Consider the following 24,327-nt stretch of genomic DNA (forward strand, 5'->3'; position numbering starts at 1 on the left):
CATTGTGCACCATTTACTTCCCTTTTACTTTAACTTTAATGCCTATTAGCCATTGCTTTAGGTATTTTGAATTTGAAATCCCCTGAACCTTATTTATATGAAAATCTTTTACATACAAATAATCTTTTCTAGACTTACCTTTTAGTGTTTCCTCTGAGTCTCATATCACATCCATTTCCAAACCAAGATGTATGTATCAAGGCTCTTCCATAAAGTCAAGCCATGTCTCCTCAATGTGTCTCCATGCAACACATCAATAGGAATGCATAAAATGCCATCTATGGATCAGCTTTTAGCATGCCAAGTCATTAGCGCTTCTATGGATTTGCACTTAAACATGTATTGGGTTCTTGGGATGATTGGAAAATGCCTTAGAATTTTACAAGGAATTGTTCCACCTTGTAAAGAGCTATACATGCATAGAGTATGCATCCATAGAGATCTCATAATCTAAGCATGTATACTCTTTATGCATGCTTGCTTTATGATTGTATAGAGAGTATGCATGGTCTATGGATGCATACATAGAGTATGCATATAGAATACTCTCTATAATCTACGCTTTATGCATGCAGACTCTATGTATGCATAATGCTTTCATGCTTTATGCATGCACTTTGCATGCAAAATCTTTATGCATGCGTGCTGTTTGCGGCCAACCAGCGTGTTTTGGCCACTACACAGATTGCTGCTGAACTAACCATTGTGCAACAATCGGGTCTTCTTATTTTATAACAAACTTGTAACATCTTCTTGATGAACGGATAGTACCCGTGCTTGTAATGGAAACAAGGGATGGTGAGGACAATGCAGGAAATCCCGCCCCTACAAGAGCATCTTGAGGAGAATCTGGACAAGAAAAAATTGGTCAAGAGAGGAGCGGAGATTGGTGTAGGAAAGAAGCTGATGCCAAACTGCCAAACTGGAGTCAATTATAGTCCAGAGCAGTAGAAGTGTCGAGAGAGAAGAAAAAGAAGGAAATTTGGAAGTCAGCTAGATTGGAAAATTAACAAGAAGAAGTCACGAAGAGGAAGGGGGAGAAAAGGAGAAAAAAGGAGAAAAAAGGAAGGATGCACATGAATCAAAGCATGCCAACTGATAGCATCAAGGAATACAACTTGTGGGGGTGGGAGGACCTCAACAAGATGAAATTGAACATCACGCTGGATCAATGCTGAATCTCGCTCCCAATTACAAGCAAGGCGATTAGGGCCAAGGAGAAAATGATCGAATAAATTCAAGGATGGGCCAAAAGGGAAAAGAGGGATACAAAAGAGCTATAGAAGAGGGTCCAAGAAGAGCTAGGACAACAAAGCATCGGTGTCTAGAAGGGCACTACCCTGAACTGCATGTAGACTTTAATCCGGATAGCCCAACAAGTAGGCACCCTGAGGCCTTACAGCTGGGAGGAGATTGTGAGATTCATGAACCACTTGGAGGGGTCGAAGTCCAGTAGGGACATGGCAACTCACAGGCAAGTGTTGTAGAACAAGGAAGAAGCTCCTCCGTCGGATCCAAAGTTGTTCACAAAAGCAGCAGTCTCTTATGACTCACAAAACCAGGCACGGTGTCAACAACTCATTCAAAGAGCGACCCTACTAAAGCCCCTCGCCAACACGGAGTCAACAGTACCTCGCCAATAGTAGGATAGGAAAAGGGAGATGCCAAGGCCTAAACCTACATGAATAACAACGTATGGGTATATATGGGGTCGGGGTTGGAAGAGAAGGCCCATGGAGCCAGAACAAATGATGTTTGAAGAGGACTTCATCACCCTCAAACAGATAGAGCCTCATGCCTTCGTTGCAAGAATGGCGGCGGAAGTAATGCACAGAGCAAGGGCACGACATCCGAATGCAAGGCCCATCGAAGTGCATTTTTGGAAAGCTAACGAAAGAATCGGCATAGGGCATGCTTCGATGGCATTAGGAAGAAAACCTATGAGCAGCGGTATGCCCCCACTCACCCAATAAAGTTCATCTCATGGGGCATTGCCACGGAGTTCCGGTGGGATAACTTTTTGTGATTTACTAGGGATGGGTTCATTGAGCATACTTCCATCACTTTGATTTAAGTCCAAAGAGCACAAGGTATTATGCAGTGGAGAAGATAGAGATGTAGGAGCGCTACATGTTCAAAGGCCCATCATATTATTGAGAAACGAGGAGTTTTAGTTGCCTCATTTAAGAGGGTTTTGGGCCTTTCATGTGAGTGCTACATTACAAAGATCACGATTGCTTGGTACTTTTCTTCCTAGAGTTGTGTAGCCATTGAGAGACTTTAGATGAGGCTACATGCTAGTAGGATGCACAATGATACTAACAAGCACTAGAGCGGATAACTTAGCTCTTTGGAGTGCCCTCTAACCACAACCAAAGAGTGCACCCCGTGCTAGACATGTAGTTTCCACGTGCACTTGTAATGTCCAAGGGAGAGAGAGAGTATAAACTCTTTACAGAGAGCGACACCCTTCAATCTCAAGATTTAGACCCTCCTTTTGCGTGCTCCATATCAAGATCATACACTGTGCCATATAGTGGCTTGCCGTCGGAGATTTACAAGGAAACCACACATTGGGGTCTCCATGCTGATACCACATGATTGGTTGAGTTGATTCACTTGTAGTAGTTTTAGTATAATAAACCCTTTGGATCATAAGTAGAAGGAAATAAAATATATCTCTCTCTCTCTCAAATTTGTATAAATGAGACGCAAGAGTTCTTTAAACTTCATATCAACAACAAAAGCACATCCTTGAAGGTCGGTTTTGAGTTTTCATTTAATCCCTTTTATTTTCTTTAAATTTCTGTACGCATTCTAAAAAGTGTTTGATATAGTGTGATCATGAGAGTCTGGGTGCAACTACAGAGAATGCCTTTCGATTCTCTGAGCATGTTTTGTTGCGTGTACTATTGAACTGAAGGACATTCACGCATAAAGTAGGTTGACTCGACGATCTTTGCGCAAGGATTCTCTAGTATCATGGTAGGAATGGCAATAGGCACTCGTTAACAGGACGAGAAGAGCAGCAAAGAGGAAACAAGAAGAACTTTCTCTTCGATGCTGTGACAATATTGTAGAGAGCAGTGAGATAGCAAAGAGAAATACATTAATACACCAAGAGTAGAGCGAAAGGGCTATGCATATTATCCCCCAAAAAAGAAATCATTCCCCAGAAAGAGAATACTGCATCAAATTTGACTTAAGCACTCACCGCGTCAGAGTGGCATGGTGGAGGGTGAGAGCCAACGCCTTCGCGAGCGGTACTGATGTAAGCTTGGAGAATTTCGTTCATGGTCCTTGCGGCGACACAGCAGGGAGCGAATTCAGATCACAGCTAATTAATTCGTCCTGGCTTTAAGAGTATTGGGGGGTAGCGGCGTACCTAGAGCTTGCGTAATCGAAGAGTCTGCCCGAGCTGGAGAAGACGATGAGAGCAACGTCGGCATCGCAAAGCACAGAGAGCTCGCGGGCCTTCTTCACCAGACCAACCCGCCGCTTGCAGAAGGTCACCTGGCGGTTCGTGGTGCTCTCTATCCTCTTGATCTCTATCTTGCTTCGCCCCATGGGCAAATAGCTTGCAAAAGATCAGCTGTTCAAAGCTCAAGCGTAAAGCCTGTGTGACAGTGTGCGCGCGCGCGTTCTCACTGTTACTCAAAGAGAACAGTGCATGATCTAAAGGTGCGTACGCCCAGAGATGGGCATCATGCTCGTTGTTTAACATTTTGCCCTATACAATACTTGGAAATTTTTACACTAAAGAAATATTTTACACTAAGAAAAACTTGATATATTTTACTAAACCAGTCAATTTTGAAGGGTTAGGGTGCCCATCAAAAATCAAACCTCTACTACGTGTGCACCTGCATGCAAACACACCCCAAGAGGATTTGAACCCATAAACTTTAGTAGAAAATCTAAAGTCTTATCCACTAGGCTACCACCCTAGGGACAACATCATATAATTTGAAGTGTCAAATTTTAGTATTTGCAATTCAAAGAGCTTGGCAATAGTACAAATAGTTTACAATTATGAAAGCATAAGAGCTCTATTGGTAAGGCGCTCTAAGGGGGGAAGGCAGGCTCAGCCCCCTTGGACTCAATTTCTATCATGTTGTTCTAGTGGTGGATGCATTATCTTTACATTTAGTAGATTCATTGTTTATAAGTTATTTTTTAATATTTGATATTTTGGTTCAAATTTACCTTTTTTAATTGTTAAAGCTACACGCACGACCATAATTATCCCACTTATTGGGTATTTGGATATCATTCATTTTACCAAAACCTACAACATCTAGAAGACTGCTAAACCAAAATTTATACAATGATGGTATGTTTTCACCATTGGGATTTGAGCTAGACATGCCCATGCTACTTTCCATTTTTATCCCTATGTCATCCTACTTTATAAAGTTTCCCAACAAAGCTCTATGGTTGCTATCCTATCCCACATTTTCTTGTACCTTTGCACACACACCCACCCTCAACCACACCCCTTGTGTCTTTATGAACATCTCTTATAGTAAATGTGTCCAGTACCACTTACACACACATATCCTTGAGAAAAGGGGAGGGGGGTTATTGTATGGGGGGGAGTCATCAAATGAAAACCTTGCACACTATTTGCATTGAAGATGTATTTTCAAAACCACTTAGTAATGAATTTTTACACTCAAGAAATATTTTACACTAAAGAAAAACTTGATATATTTTACTAAACCAGTCAATTTTGAAGGGTTAGGGTGCCCATCAAAAATCAAACCTCTACTAAGTGTTCACCTACATGCAAACACACCCTAAGAGGATTTGAACCCGGAAACTCTAGTAGAAAGTCTAAAGTCTTATCCACCAGGCTACCACCCTAGGGACAACATCATTTAATTTGAAGTGTCAAATTTTAGTATTTGCAATTCAAAGAGCTTGGCAATAGTACAAATAGTTTACAATTATGAAAGCATAAGAGCTCTATTGGTAAGGCGCTCTAAGGGGGGAAGGCAGGCTCAGCCCCCTTGGATTCAATTTCTATCGTGTTGTTCTAGTGGTGGATGCATTATCTTTACATTTAGTAGATTCATTGTTTATAAGTTATTTTTTAATATTTGATATTTTGGTTCAAATTTACCTTTTTTAATTGTTAAAAGTGGCTTGACCATACTCCACAGATTTTTCTTCATGAGGTAGCCCTTCACCTTGATTTGCCAGGTATGAAACCCAGTTCCGTTGAATTTGTTGAAAAATTTACAGCTCATGATGATGAAATATGATGCTTGATGTTGAAAACTTGCTCATATAGATGATTGAAGCCCAAATAATAAAAATATCATCAATATAAATCAAAATAAGAATCACCGTGTTGTTGGAGCAAAAAAGACAGAAATAGGCGACTGAAAAAACGTGTTGTACAGCTGCTGCGGTGAACCATATGCTTCAAGATTTCGTATGCTCAATCCTCACATGATGACCTTGAATCACCTCAGAGGAATCAGGCCAATTCGTTGAGACGACGGCGAATGGTTGCGATGAGCAGAAAAACACTTGTTTGGATGGCGATGAGAAATTCGCGAAGCTGCGATGAAATTGGGCTGTGATCTCCGTTTTAGGGCAAGCGTGGGAGCAAAGCAACAAGGCTATATCAAAAAATTGGGGTATAATCACCTCAGATGCAAGCATGGAAGCAATCTACAGCATGCTGTCCAAAACAGAGGAAAACTGGCTATGGTGATTAAGAGATCGATGAAGATTTTTGCTAATCAACTAAACCTAATTGGATCATGCTCTGATACCAAATGTTGGATATAATAATTCAACTATGAAGATTGATCAAAACATACTCAAGGTGGATCAAAGCAAGTACAAAACATCATAAATATGAGGGACAAAAACTGGTATATGCAGAAAATTACTTTCAGATTAACACAAGAAGACACTAATTATGATTAGACATGAATCAAACTTACATAATCACTTGATCACGACTTGTATCTTATTTAGAGACTCCTCTACCCTATTTTTAGTTGCATGAGTTGCATGAACAACATGCACCAACCATTTGTAGGCTTTACACACCAACCACTGACCACTAGCCTAACAACCACACATTAAATTGGACTAAGGAGTTGGGATTACATTTATCCAACAGTTGCAAGATGAGGTTATCTAGTTTCGTTTAGTGGGCGCCCTTGGGTTTAGTCTGAATATAGGTAATTTTTCTAGAAGAATAGCCAATCTCTCCAAGTTAGCCAAGGAGTTTCACTTTAAGGTCTTCTAATGAAACATCACATGCAAAGTTGGGAAACTAAAACTATAATCTTATCAAATATCCAATAATTGCAAAGCCCCTTTTCTTTGGAAACAAAAATTGTATACAGGTCCTGTCATCATCGGAGCTTTCGACAAGTACACTAAATGTGAGTAAATTGCCTATAACTTTTACATTATTACTCATATGATGTTCCCACTTTGCATATCACAAGCTCACATAATATAGAGATTAACTTGATTTAGTGAGTAATTTTTGAAGTGTTATACTATTTTCTATATTATTTAAAAGGTATTAGAATTATTAAAAACATACTATTTTGTCCTCCCACCACATCTACCATGGTAATATTACAAATCTAACAGTTAGATTTTTGTAGATTTACTTTATAAAATTTGTTATGACTATTAGAGGTCCATTAAATCAATTGTAATTTAATTCTAGAAAATCAAATATTGAAATTTTTAATCTAAAAACTCTAGAGATAAATATACTTGTTACTATGATTTTTTTATTTTTTATTTTTTCTTAATGTGAGTATGAAAAGCTCCATTTTCAATTCTCCCAAGTGAAAATTCCCATATTGTGTCCACTCTCCCCTTTTCAAGTCTAAAACTAATCCTAGTTAGGTTTGAAAATCTAGGCTTGGTAATCTTCAAAGCCTAGATATCATGCCATGTGTGAGGCTTTGGTGGACACAAATTTTATATGTGCATGCCACTTTATGTCCACATCAGCTTTCGAGAGAATCCACATAAGCACCATGCTACCTCACCTTGCCACATCCACCCTCCTCCATGTCAACATGGTCAATCTAGTTGACTTCCCACCTCATCATCCTAGTCATCATTAATGCCACATCTTCTTCTCACCTTTGCATGCCACATCATGGAATAGCCATGTCAACGATAATAGTGCCACATGTTAAGTAAAAGCCATGTGGCATGTACGCATGACACTTCGCACCTCCTTCCTTCCTTCCCAAATTTTTTCAAAAGTAGATTTTTGAAAAAATTAATTTAGTATATTTTCAATATTTTTCAAAAAAGAGAATTAGAATATAGAATTTCACAGAATAAAAAATATATAATTTATTAATATAAAAGAATTTAAAATCACTAACTTTAAAGGATTATATTTTTAAAATTAGATAATTTTTTTAAAAGTCCATATTATTTCATTTTAAAATTTGATTTTTAAAGTTTAATATTTCTTAAAAATATTTTTATGTGTAGGAAAAACCTTCGAAAAAACACATTATGAAAGAAAATATAGTTATATAGTTTTAAAATGAAAGATAATTTTAAAATATATTTATATATCTAGTATTGATAAATATTTAGATCTATAAATATTTACTATTAATAATATTAATTTTTTAAGTGGATAATAGTTTTCTTTTTATCTTTATGTTTATCTTAAGTATCCAATCAGTAGGTAAGAAATCCAATTAGATTTGAAGTGGATAAGCTACTTTTTCTATATAAACACACATCTTTAGTACTATCCCACACACATCTCTAGTATTATTGCATCATTGAGCCTTCATAAATTTGTCTCTCGTAGCTTCCTTGAGAATGGGTTCTCAAAGTCGTAGGAGTCGGAAACATGATAGGACTAGACTTCTCCCCATCCACCAAGTTCAAGAGGTGGAAACAAAAAGGGTAGCTCATGAGACAAAGATAGAGTAGAGAGCATGTCAACGAGCAACACCTTTCATTGGCGATGATCCAAGCCTTGCTCCTTCTCTTCCTCTTCCTCTCCCTTTGCGATCTTCTCCCCCACTATCCGTTAGTTTAGATCATCCACATGAACCAACCCTTCCCGAGCCCCCTTCTCTTCCACAAGAACCCACCCCTCCTCCTTTGGGCATCCATAGTGTGTATAGGAAAGAACTATCAAAGTTAGTGGTGCATGATCGTGCCCATGTAATCTTCCAATCCTATTTCAAAAACCTCACGTCCTCATCATAGGCATGCGTGCTTGATGCTTTTATCGATCAGTGTCATAATATGCCAAACAAGGGCGAATCTTTGTTTTTGTGTTGGGTCTTGTAAGCTTCCCAATCTGTTCCTTCAAATTGTGGTGCCAGACCTCCGCCAAGGTCACTCTTGTTTTGGCTTTGGCTACCATCACTATTTCGAAAGCTTTTTTGGACATGCAGTATGGTTTGTGTGTGAGATTGATCATCTAAGTTTCTGTGTGTCTTCATCTACCATGCTTGTAATCTTGAATTCCTTGGCCAGGCCCTCCAGTGAGCCAAATTGCCTAATTTGGTCCACGTCGTTCGTTGGCTTGATCTCAACTTCCCCCTCGTCCAGCAATTTAAACACTTCAACTACATATAAAGGGTCGAAGACCTTCTTCTCACTTGATGGCAGAGTGATGACATTTGACTTTTGAAGCTGCTCCAACTGCTTCGCAGCTGTGAAGTTTTGTTGGAGCTCCTCTTAGGGCAACTCTACGAATTGCTTCAGTGCCATTTTATCCAGCTAGTCGGCATGCTTGTCTACCTCCTTGTACAAGGTGGATGAGAGATACTTGAATTCCACCATCCTCTAAGATGTGAGAGACCTAGGGTTGAGGGACAGAAGGTAGGGGTGGTTGCAGAGTTTAGCATGAAGAATGGTGGAAGCATAGCGCAAAGAGGAAATAATGAAGAACTTTCTCTTCAATGCTGTATTGTAGAGAGCAGTGAGATAACAAAGAGGACTACATTGATACACCAAGGGCTATGTAAATTATCCCCAAACAAAGAAATCATTCCAGAGGAAGAGTATTCTGCATCAAATTTGATTTAAGCACTCACCGCGTCAGAGTGGCTTGGTGGAGGGTGAGGGCCAACGCCTTCGCGAGCGGTACGGATGTAAGCTTGGAGGATTTCGTTCATGGTCCTTGCGGCGACACAGCAGGGAGCGAATTCAGATCACAACTAATTAATTAGTCCTGGCTTTAAGAGGATTGGGGGGCAGCGGCGTACCTAGAGCCTGCGTAATCGAAGAGTCTGCCCCAGCTGGAGAAGACCATGAGAGCAACGTCGGCATCTCAAAGCACAGAGAGCTCGCGGGCCTTCTTCACCAGATCAACACGCCGCTTGCAGCAGGTCACCCGTGGTGTTCTCTATCCTCTTGATCTATATCTTGCTTCGCCCCATGGGAAAATAGCTTGCAAAAGATCAGCTGCTCAAAGCTCAATCGTAAAGCCTGTGTGACAGTGTGTGCGCTTGCTTACTCAAAGAGAACAGTGCATGATCTAAAGGTGCGTACGCCCAGAGGCCACTTACAAGTTGCAGAGAACACCTGACGCTAGGGACAAGTGACTCAAAGCCTTACCCCCCGATGGTTAATGATTGATAAGACGATTAAATCGTCGTCGGATTTCCCGCCCACGCCACCGACAGAGTCGGCGCAGACTACCATTTCAATGGAGATGGGACTCGCGAGTCGCAACGGCGCCGAGGTCAGCAGGCACGTGGTCTGCGTACAGTTTTTTATTTTTTTCCCTTCACCCGGCTACACACATCATACTACTTTTAGTACTCACGAGTCACCATACCCAGCCACCCACCAACCCCCAGACTCCAGTACCACCCACGATCGCAAAAGAGAACTTGCCGGGCCAAAATCTGACGGGTTCAGTGTTCAGGAGAAACAATTTTCCTAACAATTCTCAAAACCTTCAAGCTCAAGAAACTGAAGGTTTTTTTTTTTGGAGATTTTGTAGGTTTTAAGAAATATTATAACTAAAATATTTAAAATTTGCAGGTTCTCCTACATTTTGAAGGTCGTTTGAAAAATTTATCATTCACCCAACACTAAACACTCGGTCGACGAGTTCCTTAAAATTTCAAGTGACATACATTTTTTCAAACTGCTTTTCATATGACATGAATCTCCAGAATCATGCTGTTCAGATGGCAAGTATTTTATCAAAATGAAAAGTTTTTTCTAAACTAAAAAATTATATGTAATAAAAGATGAAACTTGTATATACATAAAGCATCCAATCTACAAACAAAAGGCTGCAATGTACTACTTATGCTGTGAAAGTATTAATGCAAGAGATGCGCGATAGTCTAGCTTGCCAAAATGGGCTTAAACACCCTAGTAGGACCCTCTTGCTAATTGTGTTCAAAGCCAAAATAGTTTGGTTGCTCCTATCCAAGTATTCAGTGGGGTTGTCCTGCCATCTTAACTAAGTGTCTAGCTTGCCAAAATGGGCTTAAACACTACCTTTGGATATGCATTGTGGTTGTCCAGCCATCTTAACTAAGTGTCTTGCTACCTAGCCATCTAAAATGTGTGTCCATCTTGCCAAAAATGGCTTAGACACCCTAGTACAACCTACTCACTAGTTGTGTTCAAGGCAAAATAGCTCCAGTGATGTTGCCAACCATCTTATGTACCCATACGTTGCCAAACCATCTTATGTATCCAGAGCCCACTTGCAAGTTACAGAGAACATGTGACACTAGGGACAAGTGAATCAAAGCCGATGGTTAATGATTGATAAAACGATTAAATCGTCGTCGAATTTTCTACCCATATGCCACAGATAGAGTCGGTGCAGACTACTGTTTCAATGAAGATGGGACTCGCGAGTCCCTACTCCCAACGGCACCAAGGTCAAGCACGTCGTATGCATAGAGTTTTTTATTTTTTTCCCTTCACCTGGCTACACACATCATACTCAATGTGAGAAAAAAACTGTCCTTTAGTGTAATTTTCACTGCTCGAATTCAGAAAAACTGGTTATAATTTTTCCTAGACTTAAATTGAAAAATTGAGAATTTTAAAGTTTTAGTTATAAAACCGATTAATCCATGCATTTTTTCAATAAAAATTGCCTAGGCTTGAAGGTCATCCTTTTTTTCATTGGTTCAAAAAAAGTTTATTTCCGACACTGATCATACTACTTAGTACTCACCACACCCACCCCTCATACCACCCAGGATCAGAAAAGAGAAGGGTGGAAGCAAAAACCAAGACTATTGAATGGTGATGGCTTAAGGTGTGCGAATGGCAGCCTACGTCATAGTTGCATCCCGATGGGCATCATGCTCGTTTTTTAACATTTTGGCTATATAATACTTGGGATTTTTTAAAGTGCTTGTCATATTTTACACTAAAGAAAAACTTGCTATATTTTACTAAACCAGTCAATTTTGAAGGGTAAGGGTATGCGCCAAAAATCAAACTTGGCCCCTACGTGTCCACCTGCATGCAAACACACGTTTAGTATGTGATGTCCCCAAGAGGATTTCAACCCAGAAACTCTAGTAGAAAGTCCAAAGTCTTATCCACTAGGCTACCGCCCTAGGGACAACATCATATAATTTGAAGTGTCAAATTTTAGTATTTGCAATTCAAATTAGAGCTTGGCAATAGTACAAATAGTTTACAATTACGAAAACATAAGAGCTCTATTGGTAAGTCGCTCTAGGGGAAGGCAGGCTCAACCCCCTTGGATTCAATTTCGATCGTGTTCTAGTGGTGGATGCATTATCTTTACATTTAGTAGATTCATTGTTTATAAGTTATTTTTTAATATTTGATATTTTGGTTCAAATTTACCTTTTTGAATTGTTAAAGCTACACGCATGACCATAATTATCCCACTTATTGGGTATTTGGATATCATTCATTTTACCAAAACCTACAACATCTAGAAGACTGCTAAACCAAATTTAATACAATGATGGTATGTTTTCACCATTGGGATTTGAGCTAGACGTGCCTATGCTACTTTCCATTTCTATCCTTATGTCATCCTCCTTTATAAAGTTTCCCAACAAAGCTCTATGGTTGCTATCCTATCCCACATTTTCTTGTACGTTTGCACACACACCCACCCTCAACCACACCCCTTGTGTCTTTATGAACATCTCTTATAGTAAATGTGTCCAGTACCACTTACACACACATATCCTTGAGAAAAGGGGAGGGGGGTTATTGTATGGGGGGGAGTCATCAAATGAAAACCTTGCACACTATTTGCATTGAAGATGTATTTTCAAAACCACTTAGTAATGAATTTTGAATTTTAAAATGAAACCTCTCTCTAATTATTTTAGGTACCCTTTTGGATAAATATAATATAATTTTTCAATTCTTTAACCACCTTATGAATGTAATTTTTTCTGTAAGACCATGGAAATCAAGTGTATCTTGTTTTTCATGATGTCGGTAATTGAAAAGAGACCTTGGATGTAAGAAAAAACTTGGTATGTGGCCAAGAGCTCTTCAGATTCTATGATCTATCGGCTAATGTTTTCCACATTAGGGCTAAAAATGCTAAGAAAGGGTCACATTTTAATCACTCTCAACCATAAATATGTCATTGGGTGTCATGTCCACTTTTCACTAACTTCACTAGTTTTGGGTATTTTAGTAGGTTATCACCACTTTAATGTAATACGGCGCAGCTATTTCAACTTCACTTTAGTGGGTTCCAAATGGTGTACTTCAAAAAATAAAATTTGAAATTTCATTTCCCCCCAAAATGAGTAAATGCATTTGAAATTCCCTAGTCTACTGTGATTACACCACTTTCTCGTCATCTTTTTGCATCATCCTTTCCTCTATTCATCATCTACAATCTAACTTGAGGTGCACTCCTAATGCCATTTCATCATGCATCCTTCATAGTGTTAAAGATGATCAGGGTGTGTGGAAAGGTATAAACTTCAAATTAAACGATTGGGTGACTATGCAACCATCATGGAAAAAATCCTCATAGGATAAAAACACAAAGAAGGGGCTTACTACAATACTATTGGAAAAAACTGGGTAAATTTCTATTTGCAGTATTGGATGTTGTGTGTTTTGTATGAACCCTAAATAAGTTTTGGCCTGGTTAAACATGTTTGACAGGGATCATCAAGGGCTGGAAGTTGGATTGGAGGCATGGTTGAGAGAGAGAAATTGATGTGTGTGTGATCGATGCAAGGGCCAATATATACAACAACATCGTATAATAATTGAGCGTCTGAACATATGGTCTTCATGAGGCAGTGCCACGACCAAGTGCGGATGATGACATAGAGGAGAACCATAGGAGAGTTCTAGGTAACATGCCACACCATTCGGTGACATTGGGTAGAGTGCGGAAGGTGGAAAGGCCTCATATGGAAAGCATGACTAAGACTCATCTTCCCCAACCAATGAATGAGGTGCCTCCACCATTGTCACACGAGAAGGAATAGAATCTCATCATGAATGATATGGTGAATGACTTCTTTGGATGGGAGGTCATACATGATAGTGGAGCAAGCTCCAATGTCACAAGAGGAGGAAACCTTGCATAGAGAGGCAAGAACACCTTTGTATGATGAGAGATATTTGTACTCCACACTGCAAGCAAACATGGAGCTATTGAACTTGCAAAACAACTTATGGATGGAGTGATGCAAGTGTCACAAGTCTTCTTCGGTAAGACCGTCTCTTTCTTTTGAAAATATTTCATGTCCTATATACTCTCCTTGCTAATATTCTGACATAAGATTTCTTACCCTATGTTGTAGGCTTCTCAAGAAGATTCTTCCCCCTCAAAATCTATTACTGAACTCACGAGATGGGTGTCGTAAAATGCTCTCTATGCTAGGTATGGATTACACAATAATACATACATGTCCCAATGATTGCATGCTATTTAGAGGGGTTAATAAAGATGCAACACAATGTCTACAATGTGGTGAGAGCCTCTATAGGGATGATTTGCAAGGTGATAAAGTTTCCCGAAAGGTTTTGAGATAGTTTTTTTTATGCATAGTTTATTCTTCCAATTGCTATAGTCGGTTGTGGAGACAAGAAGGTGAGAGAGGCTATTTACAAAATGGGAAGCTTGGTGAGGTATGAATCTTCTCTTCAATTCACTAAGTTATATTTCTTATTTGGAATTCTTATGCGCTCACAAGTCATGTATTGGTAAATAGTACACATAATTGCTATATATGTAGGTATATATCCTTAAAGGAGACAGATCCTATATCCATTGAGATGGCTCATCTCAATGCTATTGAGGCAGTGTGTATGATTGAGGACAACTTCCCTAGAAACATTATCACTATAGCCAATTGCATCTTGTGGTGCATTTGGTTGATGAAGTGGCGTTGTGTGGCGTTGTTCATATTGGATGAATGTTTTTTCTTAAAAGGTTCATGAAAACCTTGAAGGACTTTGGGAGACAAAGAGCAAGGCCAGAAGCAAGCATGGCAGAGGGATGGTTGATGCAAGAGTCTCTTGTGTATATCTCAAAACATCTATCTCGCATAGATCCTTCCATGCCACGATTATGGAGCAATGAGGAGGATGACCGACTAACCACTAATGTGCCTCAAGGAAAAGGAAGGAAACGAAGACTGGATGAAGCATTACACCACAAGGTGAATACATTTTGCATTCTAAATAGTATCATCATGGAGAAGTGGATTGGGAGATACAAGGATGCAATCAATAGATGCAAGGATGAGAGAAGAGCTTTCAGAAGAGCAAATAGACGCTTGCCATTCTCGCCTACCTTGGAACCCCTACCAAATGTGATCAATATAGAATGGCTTCGTATGGCAATATCGATGGCATCGCAAAATGGAGAGATAATCACAAGAGAAGAGAATGAGTATGCAAAAGGATGTGACCCTCAAGTAAGTACATTCTTCATCTCTATCTCACATATATACCTTGTTTAATGCACTATATATACTAAATGTCATGCTTTTATTTAATGTTAGTAAAAACCATATAATGCAATATGGTAAGAGGGAAGGCACTTTCGCATGAAGCGTGTGGATTCTAAAATAAACACATTTGATTGTGGTGTGATGGGAACTTTTGGGCAAGAAAGTCTAGCCAGTAGACATGATACCAATGTTATAGAGGACAATCTTGAGTATTGTGGAACTATTCAGGATATTCTTGAGGTTGGATTTAGAGCATTTAGTCTATTCATCTTTGATGTCAAATGGTCCAGGGTGATATATAGAGGTGCTCAAGCAACCGTGAAGAAACATCCAAATGGGTTCTTCCAAATTGATTCCACCAAGTTTTGGAATGATGAGAAAGATACCTTTGTACTACCTCAACACTGTCAATAGGTTACTAACCCAACCAATCCCAAATTAAATCTTGATGTAGTATAATAAAAGTATAACCCCTTTGCTTTGTGATATTAGGTTGTGTTTCATGCTGATCGAATTGATCCAAAGTGGTGGTATGTTATACAAGTTTCCCCTCGTTCAAACCATATCTTGCAAGATCAAGATGTGGAGGCCGAATCTTTAGATGAGGTGCAAGTACTACCTCAAATTGTCTCATTGGAAGAAGATGATGAAGAAAACATTTTGGACGGGGCCGATGAAGAACATGAGGAACATCAATCGGAAGAAGATGATGAGTCACCTATCAATCATGACAATGCTTAAGTTGGATCATGATAGTGATATTGATATTGATATGGAACCCCATCTTTTCATTGGATATAGACATTGATGAAGTAACACATATGGATTTATTACAAGATGGGATAGATTCATGATCTTGACATTGTTTCACTTCTCAAAAGTTTTCAACTATCTTTTTTTTTTTCTCAAAACATGGCTCCAAGGATTTTAATGGGGGACGATTTTTTAAAACTATATATCATTTTCTCTGTGCATGTGACATGTATTTTCGGAATTCAGCATCCAACAGCTCTCTGGAATTTCTTGCAACAAAAATAACAACATAATTTCGCTGCTACCCTCTCTGTTCAGCACAGCAAAATCACAGTATAGCAGCAAAATTTCTCTACTAAAAGCGCTGCTGGGCAGCAAAATTTCATTGCGAAAATAGTGGAATTTCATTGCGTAGTGCGAACGTAATCCCTGACATCCTGACAAAAAAAGCACTATTGAAACGCTGCTAGAAAATGCTGATGTTCCCCCGATGTGTTGTAGTGTTTAGGTAAAGATGGGGTTGCTTAACTTGGTCAAAACCTTGGCTCGTTCTCCAATGTTGGGTCATTTGCTCCATTAGTGCAGCCACTAATTGCTCCACTTATTGTCTTGAAGAGGACTTTTTTCCTTTTCCTTCAGATTTCATGCTAGTAGTTTTGAAGGATGCTTCAAAAATGCCCTTATGCAAATCACGGGAATGAGTTCCCTTGAAATTATCCTCGCATTCCATGGCAGTCTTGTATCAATCAAAGGAGGTGTGGGCTAGAGCGCACAGGGAGTTGTGTAGGCCCTCTAGGAATCGCCCGATTAGTCTTTCGTGAGAGAGCGTATAGGGAGGTGTGGGCTACATCTTTGAGGCCCTCTAGGAATTGCTTGCTCAGTCTTTCATGAGAGAACTTATCTCTACCGTTATGATGAGAATGGAGATATCTCACCCAGTTGATATAATCCTAGATGGATTCTCCATCCTTCAGTCTTACATTGTGTAGTTGTTCGATTGGACTCCATTGAGTTCAATGTCTTGAATATCCCGCTTTGAAAGCCTCTTTCAAGGCACCCAAGGTAGCCTTATCTTCCACCTTCACTCTCTTAATTTTCCATCCACAATGAGGCTAAAGGTACTCACCTTAACTTGATCATCCACATGTCCAAATGCCTCACAAATCTGGTTGAACATTTCCAGATGGGGTATAGGATCTCCAATCCCATCAAACTTAGTGATCAGTTTAGAAATGTTGGAAAGTTTATTTCTCTCCCATCTTGGCCCTTGCATGGGTTGAGCAAGTGTTGGGGGTGAAATTCTTGAAGCTACCCCCTCCCTATTTCCATGGCTATCCTCAATGTTTCCAATATCTGTCCTGCCATGGCTGGTGCTAGTGTAGGTTGGGGTATGATGGGTGGGGGAGCTAGGATTGGAGGAGGATAGTATCCCATCTGTGGTCCTTGCCTAAGTTGTGGGCCAATGTGTGCTTTTTAGGGATCCACATGGTATCTAAGATACATCCCACGAGGCGGGTAGGGGTTGTACATAGGTGATGTGTGCTGGCTAAAATGTTCGTGGGGTAGGCTCTTTCCCTTTCTGACAAGAGGTCTCTGTACCTTGGTGAGTTGGCTCCTTCACTAGGTTTGGTGCTGGTCTATGGTCTTGGTATAATTATATTGTTTAATAGCTCGTATGGCTCCCCAGACAAATGGATTAGTCTAGATTAGGTTATTGGGGCTCCACCCCACCTTTAGTCTAGGGTCTAGTGGTGGGGTGTGGTAGTTCTCTCCGACTCATGTTCCATGCCTGTGTCCATGGATGAGGCTCTTTTGATTGTGTGTTTCCCAAGATAAAGTTTCTTAGTCTCAAGATAAGACTCATTTGCAAATGCGTAGGGGATCCTAGGTCTTGCTCGAGAATCGGTGGTTTTTCCATGCACTAGGCAATCACTCCTGCCTCTAGGAGGTCAGGGGTAGTGCATCTCATGCTGGGAGATGCTCTTCACTTTTGCTATGCTGTCAAGGACTAACACCATTTCTCTCCACTCTATGTTGACTGAAGGATCATATCTCACAAGTGATTTTGCATTTGATGGCTCGACATTGTCAAACAAAGGATTATTTTGCACCAATTTCCCTGAGTGTAGGTGCATGAATGTAACAAATGACAACACATGATCAAGCTCGTGTGACAACTGTTTTTTTAAGGTATGGCTGTATGTGTGTGAAGGTATAGGCTTGGATGGGAGGTGCAACCATACGTTAAATTTTGTATGATTGTGGGTCTGGAGGGGAACAGGCGTATGCTAGAAGAGGTACGGGCGTTCACAAGTTGGAAGGGTACGACTGTGGATTATTCTAAGGAATGGGCATATGCTCAGAGAAGGTATGAACGTTCACGGATGTTCGCTTGGAGAAGGTACAGTTGTACATCTCTAGACGTATGGACATATGCCTATAGACACTGGAGAAGGTACAGTTGTACAAGAACGACGTGTCTTCTAACAGTAGCTACCCTCTGATATTCCCCTAATAGTATAGTTGTACTCCCTTTATACCCTTTTTTAATGCTCTTTATGGTCCCTTTAATGCACTTTATTCCTTTTTAATGCTCACTACTCTCATTGATGAGGTAGATTTAGGAGGATTGATAGCCTCCAATTTTGACATCAAATAGGCTAAGAAGATGCAGCTTTTCTCAAATAAGAATGATGTTATCCCATGTTTATTTTGTATCCAAGCCTCGACATACACTTGTTGCCGTATGATTTGTACGCATGTCCAACTTTGTAAATGCTTGGCAATTTAGCGGGTCCGCACTTGTAAAGCCAAAGCATGGAAACTCTCTCTAGCTATTTTGTAAGGTTAAAAGCCATGGTCTATGTATGCACAAAATGGAAAGCTAAGCCTAAGGTTTCAAAAAGCTTATGTAACAAACTTTTCAAATTCAATAAAGAAAGAAAGAGAAAGGAGTCGTGTGATTTGGGAGGTTTGGGAAGTTGGAAGTTGGTTACAACCTCTCTCTACCTTTATCTACCAATCTCATGGTTCTTTTCAATCTCTCTCAATTGGCACAAACTCTTGCTTTCTTGTTTCTTCCATCTCTCTTGTGCTTCAACGCCATATCCATGGAGGAAGAGAGTGAAGAAGAAGATGGTGAGGATGATCTTTATGCTTATCTTTTGTGTGCTATAACCTAGGTCTAGTTTCTTTTTGTGTGTGCATGGCTGTAGCTTCCTAGAGAGAGAGAGAGAGAGAGAGAGAGAGAGAGAGAGAGAGAGAGAGAGTGTGCCATTCTTGAGCGTATTTGAGTGTTTCTTGCAGTTTTTATGGCAATGGGCTGAGCCCAGTGCATATATTTTGCATGCTTGAGTCTGGGATTTGCTATCTTTTGTGTGCTTGGAAGGCTATTTCATTTGGTGCGTTCGCCGGGAGGGGCTAGCCATGGAACTTGCAAGAAGCAGCTTCAAATGTGGAGGGAGCACTGGCCTAGAAAGAATGTGCAAAGACCGAGGAGGGAGGCGGTCTTGAAGGAAAGAAAGGAGCAAGATGGACATGAAAGCTGCAAAGAGCAGAGCGAGGGGACCGCATTCTTGTCAGACTTTTGAAGACGGAGGCGCAGGAGAATGAAAATGCAAAGGAAGATGGTAGATCATGATGGGCAACAAGGAGAGTGCAAGAGAAAAAGGGGACTTCTTGATGCCTGTGTCATTGAGGAGAGGACAAGCTTTGCAAAGGAAGGGACAATGAGGGTCTGGGTGCAGCGAAGGAGAGAGAGAATTTGAGGTTTTCTGGCCGCTAGTAGAAAAAGGAGGATTGGTAGTCTGGGAACGACCTCATGCCCCACACATACACATTTGCAGAAGAGATTGGAGGTCAACTGGTTGTTTTCGTGTTGAACAGAGAAAATCTGCAATAGAGAGAAGGTCAGATCTGTCACAACGCAGAGCCTGAGGTCCTATACAACAGTAGCCGAGAGCAGCAAGGGAGTGAAATAGAAAAGAGAAAGATGAGAGAGAGACAGATATAGCGCTGGCCAAGACAGAGGTCGCCACGCATAGATGATAGCCAAAACCAGGATTATTCTTCCACCCAAAAAAATCCTATGTGTGGAATCCTGATAAGGCTAATACACCAGTAACAACCAATCTGACAACGTCAACAAAAAAAAAAATCAGGTCCTTGAACCTAATAGAGTCTCGCTTCCAAGTGTACCGGCAATGAAAGAAAATGCTAAACAAGTTTGGATGCCAAAGAAGCCACAATCCAAACAAGCCAAACAGGTGTGGATACCTAAATCCACAAATGCTTCTTCATTAAATGAACTCCTATGAATAGATTTGTTCTAAACAGTGGGCAGCGTGTTTTAAATCCTTACGCCGGAGATTTTTGGCGTAGCAAGGGTATGTTTTTAAGGGTGGCAGATTTTCATGCAGATTTTGAGTGAGGGAGAGCTATGAAATTATGATCTTTTGATGGGGATTATTTTGGTGTTTGAAGTTAGGAGTTATTATTATTTCCATAGGATGTTTGTGGGTTTTTTGTGGGGGATGTGTTAATGATTTTTCACCTCATTCTATGTTTGATTGAGTATGGAGTAAGTGTGGGAGAGTAAGTTAGGAGTTTGAAGAGGTGTGATGAAGTTTGAGGAGTTTTTTGAAGGAGTGATTATGTGAAAAGGGAGAAATTTCATTGATATTTTGTTCGCGGGAGCTCACAAGCTAAGTGTGGGAGGAATGATAGCCTCCAATTTTGACATCAAATAGGCTAAGAAGATGCAGCTTTTCTCAAATAAGAATGATGTTATCCCATGTTTATTTTGTATCCAAGCCTCGACATACACTTGTTGCCGTATGATTTGTACGCATGCCCAACTTTGTAAATGCTTGGCAATTTAGCGGGTCCGCACTTGTAAAGCCAAAGCCTGGAAACTCTCTCTAGCTATTTTGTAAGGTTAAAAGCCATGGTCTATGTATGCACAAAAATGAAAGATAAGCCTAAGGTTTCAAAAAGCTTATGTAACAAACTTTTCAAATTCAATAAAGAAAGAAAGAGAAAGGAGTCGTGTGATTTGGGAGGTTTGGGAAGTTGGAAGTTGGTTACAACCTCTCTCTACCTTTATCTACCAATCTCACGGTTCTTTTCAATCTCTCTCAATTGGCACAAACTCTTGCTTTCTTGTTTCTTCCATCTCTCTTGTGCTTCAACGCCATATCCATGGAGGAAGAGAGTGAAGAAGAAGATGGTGAGGATGATCTCTATGCTTATCTTTTGTGTGCCATAACCTAGGTCTAGTTTCTTTTTGTGTGTGCATGGCTGTAGCTTCCTAGAGAGAGAGAGAGAGAGAGAGAGAGAGAGAGAGAGAGAGTGTGCCATTCTTGAGCGTATTTGAGTGTTTCTTGCAGTTTTTATGGCAATGGGCTGAGCCCAGTGCATATATTTTGCATGCTTGAGTCCGGGATTTGCTATCTTTTGTGTGCTTGGAAGGCTATTTCAAGGATCATACAAGAGAAATCAAACGGCCATGGCTAAGAATCGTATACTCGTATGTCTGAGAGGTGAATGACTGTTCACTTCTCAGAAACACTGGCAAAAAATGAATGCGCCCAATTTCTCCTTTGGATTATTTATGATTTAAACCCTTCCTTGATGATTTTTTAATGTTATTCTTTTTGTGGATGGCTTAGGCTAACCCCAAGATATTCAATGACGCCTAGAATGCCTAATTAAACCTAATGATCTAAGATTAATTATGAGATTAAGATACTTATATAGTTTTTTTAGCTAGTAAATTAATAGACTCAAGAGCAAGATTAGGTCACTTACTTGTAGCTCCCACTTCTAATGTAGCTTCCCAAGCTCCTCATGCTCCAATTCTCCATTGAACTCCATTGGATGAAGAAAAACAAGATCAAACCAAACAGCCATGCATATTATAACATACTCCTACCGGTGGATTTGCATTCCAACCAGGAAAATCAAGACTCTAGCAAGCATGATAAGATATGGAGGACCCTAAGCTTAATGAATTCCCTAGAAGTGGTGCCAAAGATATTCACTAAAAAGAACATGCTTCCTTGTATAAAAGAGAGAAAATAAGAGAAATAAGACTACACAAGGGTCAGTTTTTGGGAATTAGCAATTAGTTAACCCTAATGAGGGTTAACTCTTCGATATGAGGCCACTAGGGGCTCACTCCACTACCACGTGTCACTCAAGTAGAGCTTTCCACAAGAAAAGAGGAGCTATGAAGAGATCAACTCCCACTCAATACCTTCATGTGTGCAAGAGTGAAAGAGAGAGAGAGCAACAAGAAGAAGATGAAGAGGCAACAATGAGATTAACCTCACCTACATGCACACACCACAATAAAGTAATTAAGCATAGATGCACACAAGCTTACCACCATAGCCACAAGAGAGTGAGAGAGAGAGAGGGAAACTCAATTATGATAACGGGATTGTCCCTTTTCATATTTCATAAGTCACTTATATACATGTGCTCTCTTTTTAAAATGATCGATAGCCCATTCTACAATTGGGGGGGCCAAAACTGATTCTTCTAGCTCTATGTACATGTAGGCTTATCCTCATGGCCAGCATTACACGTCGTAAGCTCGATCATCCCATATTTCTTTTACTTGAAGCGCTTAATGCAGTTTACATAAAAATGAGGTACATGAAGCGTAACCACACGCAAAAATAATGTTAACTAGTGTGGTTATCAATGAGTCAATGGGAGCAACTTGTCGTGTCACTTATGAAACTAAACAAGAGAAGGAGAGAAAGATCTAATAATTTGTTCTTAGCAGCATGGAAAGGCAGATTGAAAGACTTCAGGTTTGTTGATGGGTCCACACTACAACAAAAAGAGGGCCTAGCAGAATTTATAGTGTGGCCTTTATAAAAGGATCTAGAAAAGTGTCGGGGCTAAGTGCCATTTTTTTATTTTGACGCTATAGGCACCACTATATCCCACTGTATAACCGTCACTATATCCCACAGTATAAGCATCGCTAGATCACACAGTATAAGTGCTGATATTTTCCACATTATTTTTGTCGCCCACTAGAGGGATGCTAATAAAAACAACAGCTATTTTTGTTAATAAATAATAGCGTCGCTATTTCTACCGCTCAGTGCGCCACTGATAATAAAAAACATCAACGTCGCTATTTTCTCGCTCAACTTTGCTAATAAAAAATAATAGTGTTGGCGCTGATTAAAAAAACACTTAGGAAAAATTGTAGTCCCAATATTTCCCAAAACAATTTTAATTCAATATATTAAAGGCAGTTCTAATTTGTATAAACAAACATATCGACATATGAAAATACATTTGAATCATAGTAGCTCTCTAAATCTTATTTGTATTAAATCCAAAATGCCATAAAAGGCAAGTAGCATCCAACATGCCATAAAAGGTGAGCTACATTGAGTATGGAGTTACACACCATAAAACACAATAGGCCTGCAGTCTCTACTCATCCTCCTCCTCCTCCTCCTCATCGTCATCCTCCTCATCCTCCTCACCTATTGCCTCTTTGTCATCTTCCTATATCACACAAGATTAATTAATATTAAACCACAAATTAGATAAATTTCTAAAAGCTTATAAAACCAAAGGAATTTGAACTTTTAAAACTTGTTCAAAAAAGTAACTTACAGCATGCATAGCTTTATAGTTCAAAGCGATACCCTATTGTCGCAACCATTCAAATGTGGATGAGATCCCATTGCAAAGTTGTACTTCTCACTCATGAGAAGGAGAATGGCCCACCACATTTTGCTACATTAAACACATTAAAAAAGAACACTTTATATAAGTTTTAGCTCTTTAGAAACCAAAATTTTGAATACAAAATGTTAAGGGTTCAAATACTTACAAATTGATCAAGGAAAGATGGCTTTCCACCCGCGATCCAACATGAGAAGCCCCTCTTCTATGCATGCATACTCGTGCTGCTTCTCTTTGTTACTTGTATAGATCAGGATTTTATCGATATGTATTTTTGGCCTTCTTCCAATCTTTATTTGATTCTCCTCGCGTCTTGATGCCACCACACTTCATGGCCTTAGCAATCGATGATTTCCTATGACTCACATGTCCTTGGATATGATTGAGAATATTAAGGTCATTAAACTATAAGTCGGGGTGTGGCACATGAAACTTTATCTTCATTACACTTACAATGTATTCTTTCTTTGCATTGTCTTGATTCCTCTAGTCAATGCCCCAAATGTTTTTAACTCAAGATTTACAAGGTGATGCATGCATGCTATGACATGCTTCCCCTTGCTATCCTCAATGATAATCCCATCTATCATCCTCACACCATAAGAAAGTGTCACAGGATCGTAGGCATTTGGATCCACTACCTGATGTGCCTCTTCATCCTGTGATGAGGAATCGGAACCAGATCTATTATTGCCCTCAAAATAACCATCGCAACCATCCCCTTAGAACGATGACCCCCACTAGAATGTCAAGAAGAGGTAGACCTCCTATTTGACAAGGATGTGGTATGAGGTTATGGATTAGGTGCCACATAAGAAAGGGTAGTGGGCTAGTCAAACCTTCATGTGAAGGCCCAACACCCTGAAATGGACTAGCTCCTCCAATGGCAGTGGATAAGGGTATCGAAGTGCGTAAC

The 24,327-nt window shown here is 39.8% G+C and overlaps 1 protein-coding gene across 2 annotated transcripts in view; it reads right to left on the reverse strand.

Annotated features, from left to right (window-relative positions):
• LOC147602597 (transcription factor CAULIFLOWER-like) overlaps positions 1 to 3,697 on the reverse strand; it is a 42,790-nt gene extending 39,093 nt beyond the window's left edge. For both annotated transcript variants that reach the window (XM_086797835.1, XM_086797834.1), the window contains exons 1-2: positions 3,386 to 3,697; positions 3,215 to 3,299 (exon numbers count right to left, since the gene is read on the reverse strand). In XM_086797835.1, the coding sequence (XP_086653961.1) occupies positions 3,215 to 3,299; positions 3,386 to 3,567 (267 nt within the window). In that variant the 5' untranslated portion in view covers positions 3,568 to 3,697. The remainder of the gene's footprint in view (positions 1 to 3,214; positions 3,300 to 3,385) is intronic.
• Positions 3,698 to 24,327: the final 20,630 nt, after the last annotated feature.

The sequence above is a fragment of the Cibotium barometz genome, unplaced genomic scaffold, assembly GCF_041138505.1.
Source record: "Cibotium barometz isolate CiBa-2024 unplaced genomic scaffold, ASM4113850v1 ctg412, whole genome shotgun sequence".
NCBI lineage: Eukaryota > Viridiplantae > Streptophyta > Polypodiopsida > Cyatheales > Cibotiaceae > Cibotium > Cibotium barometz.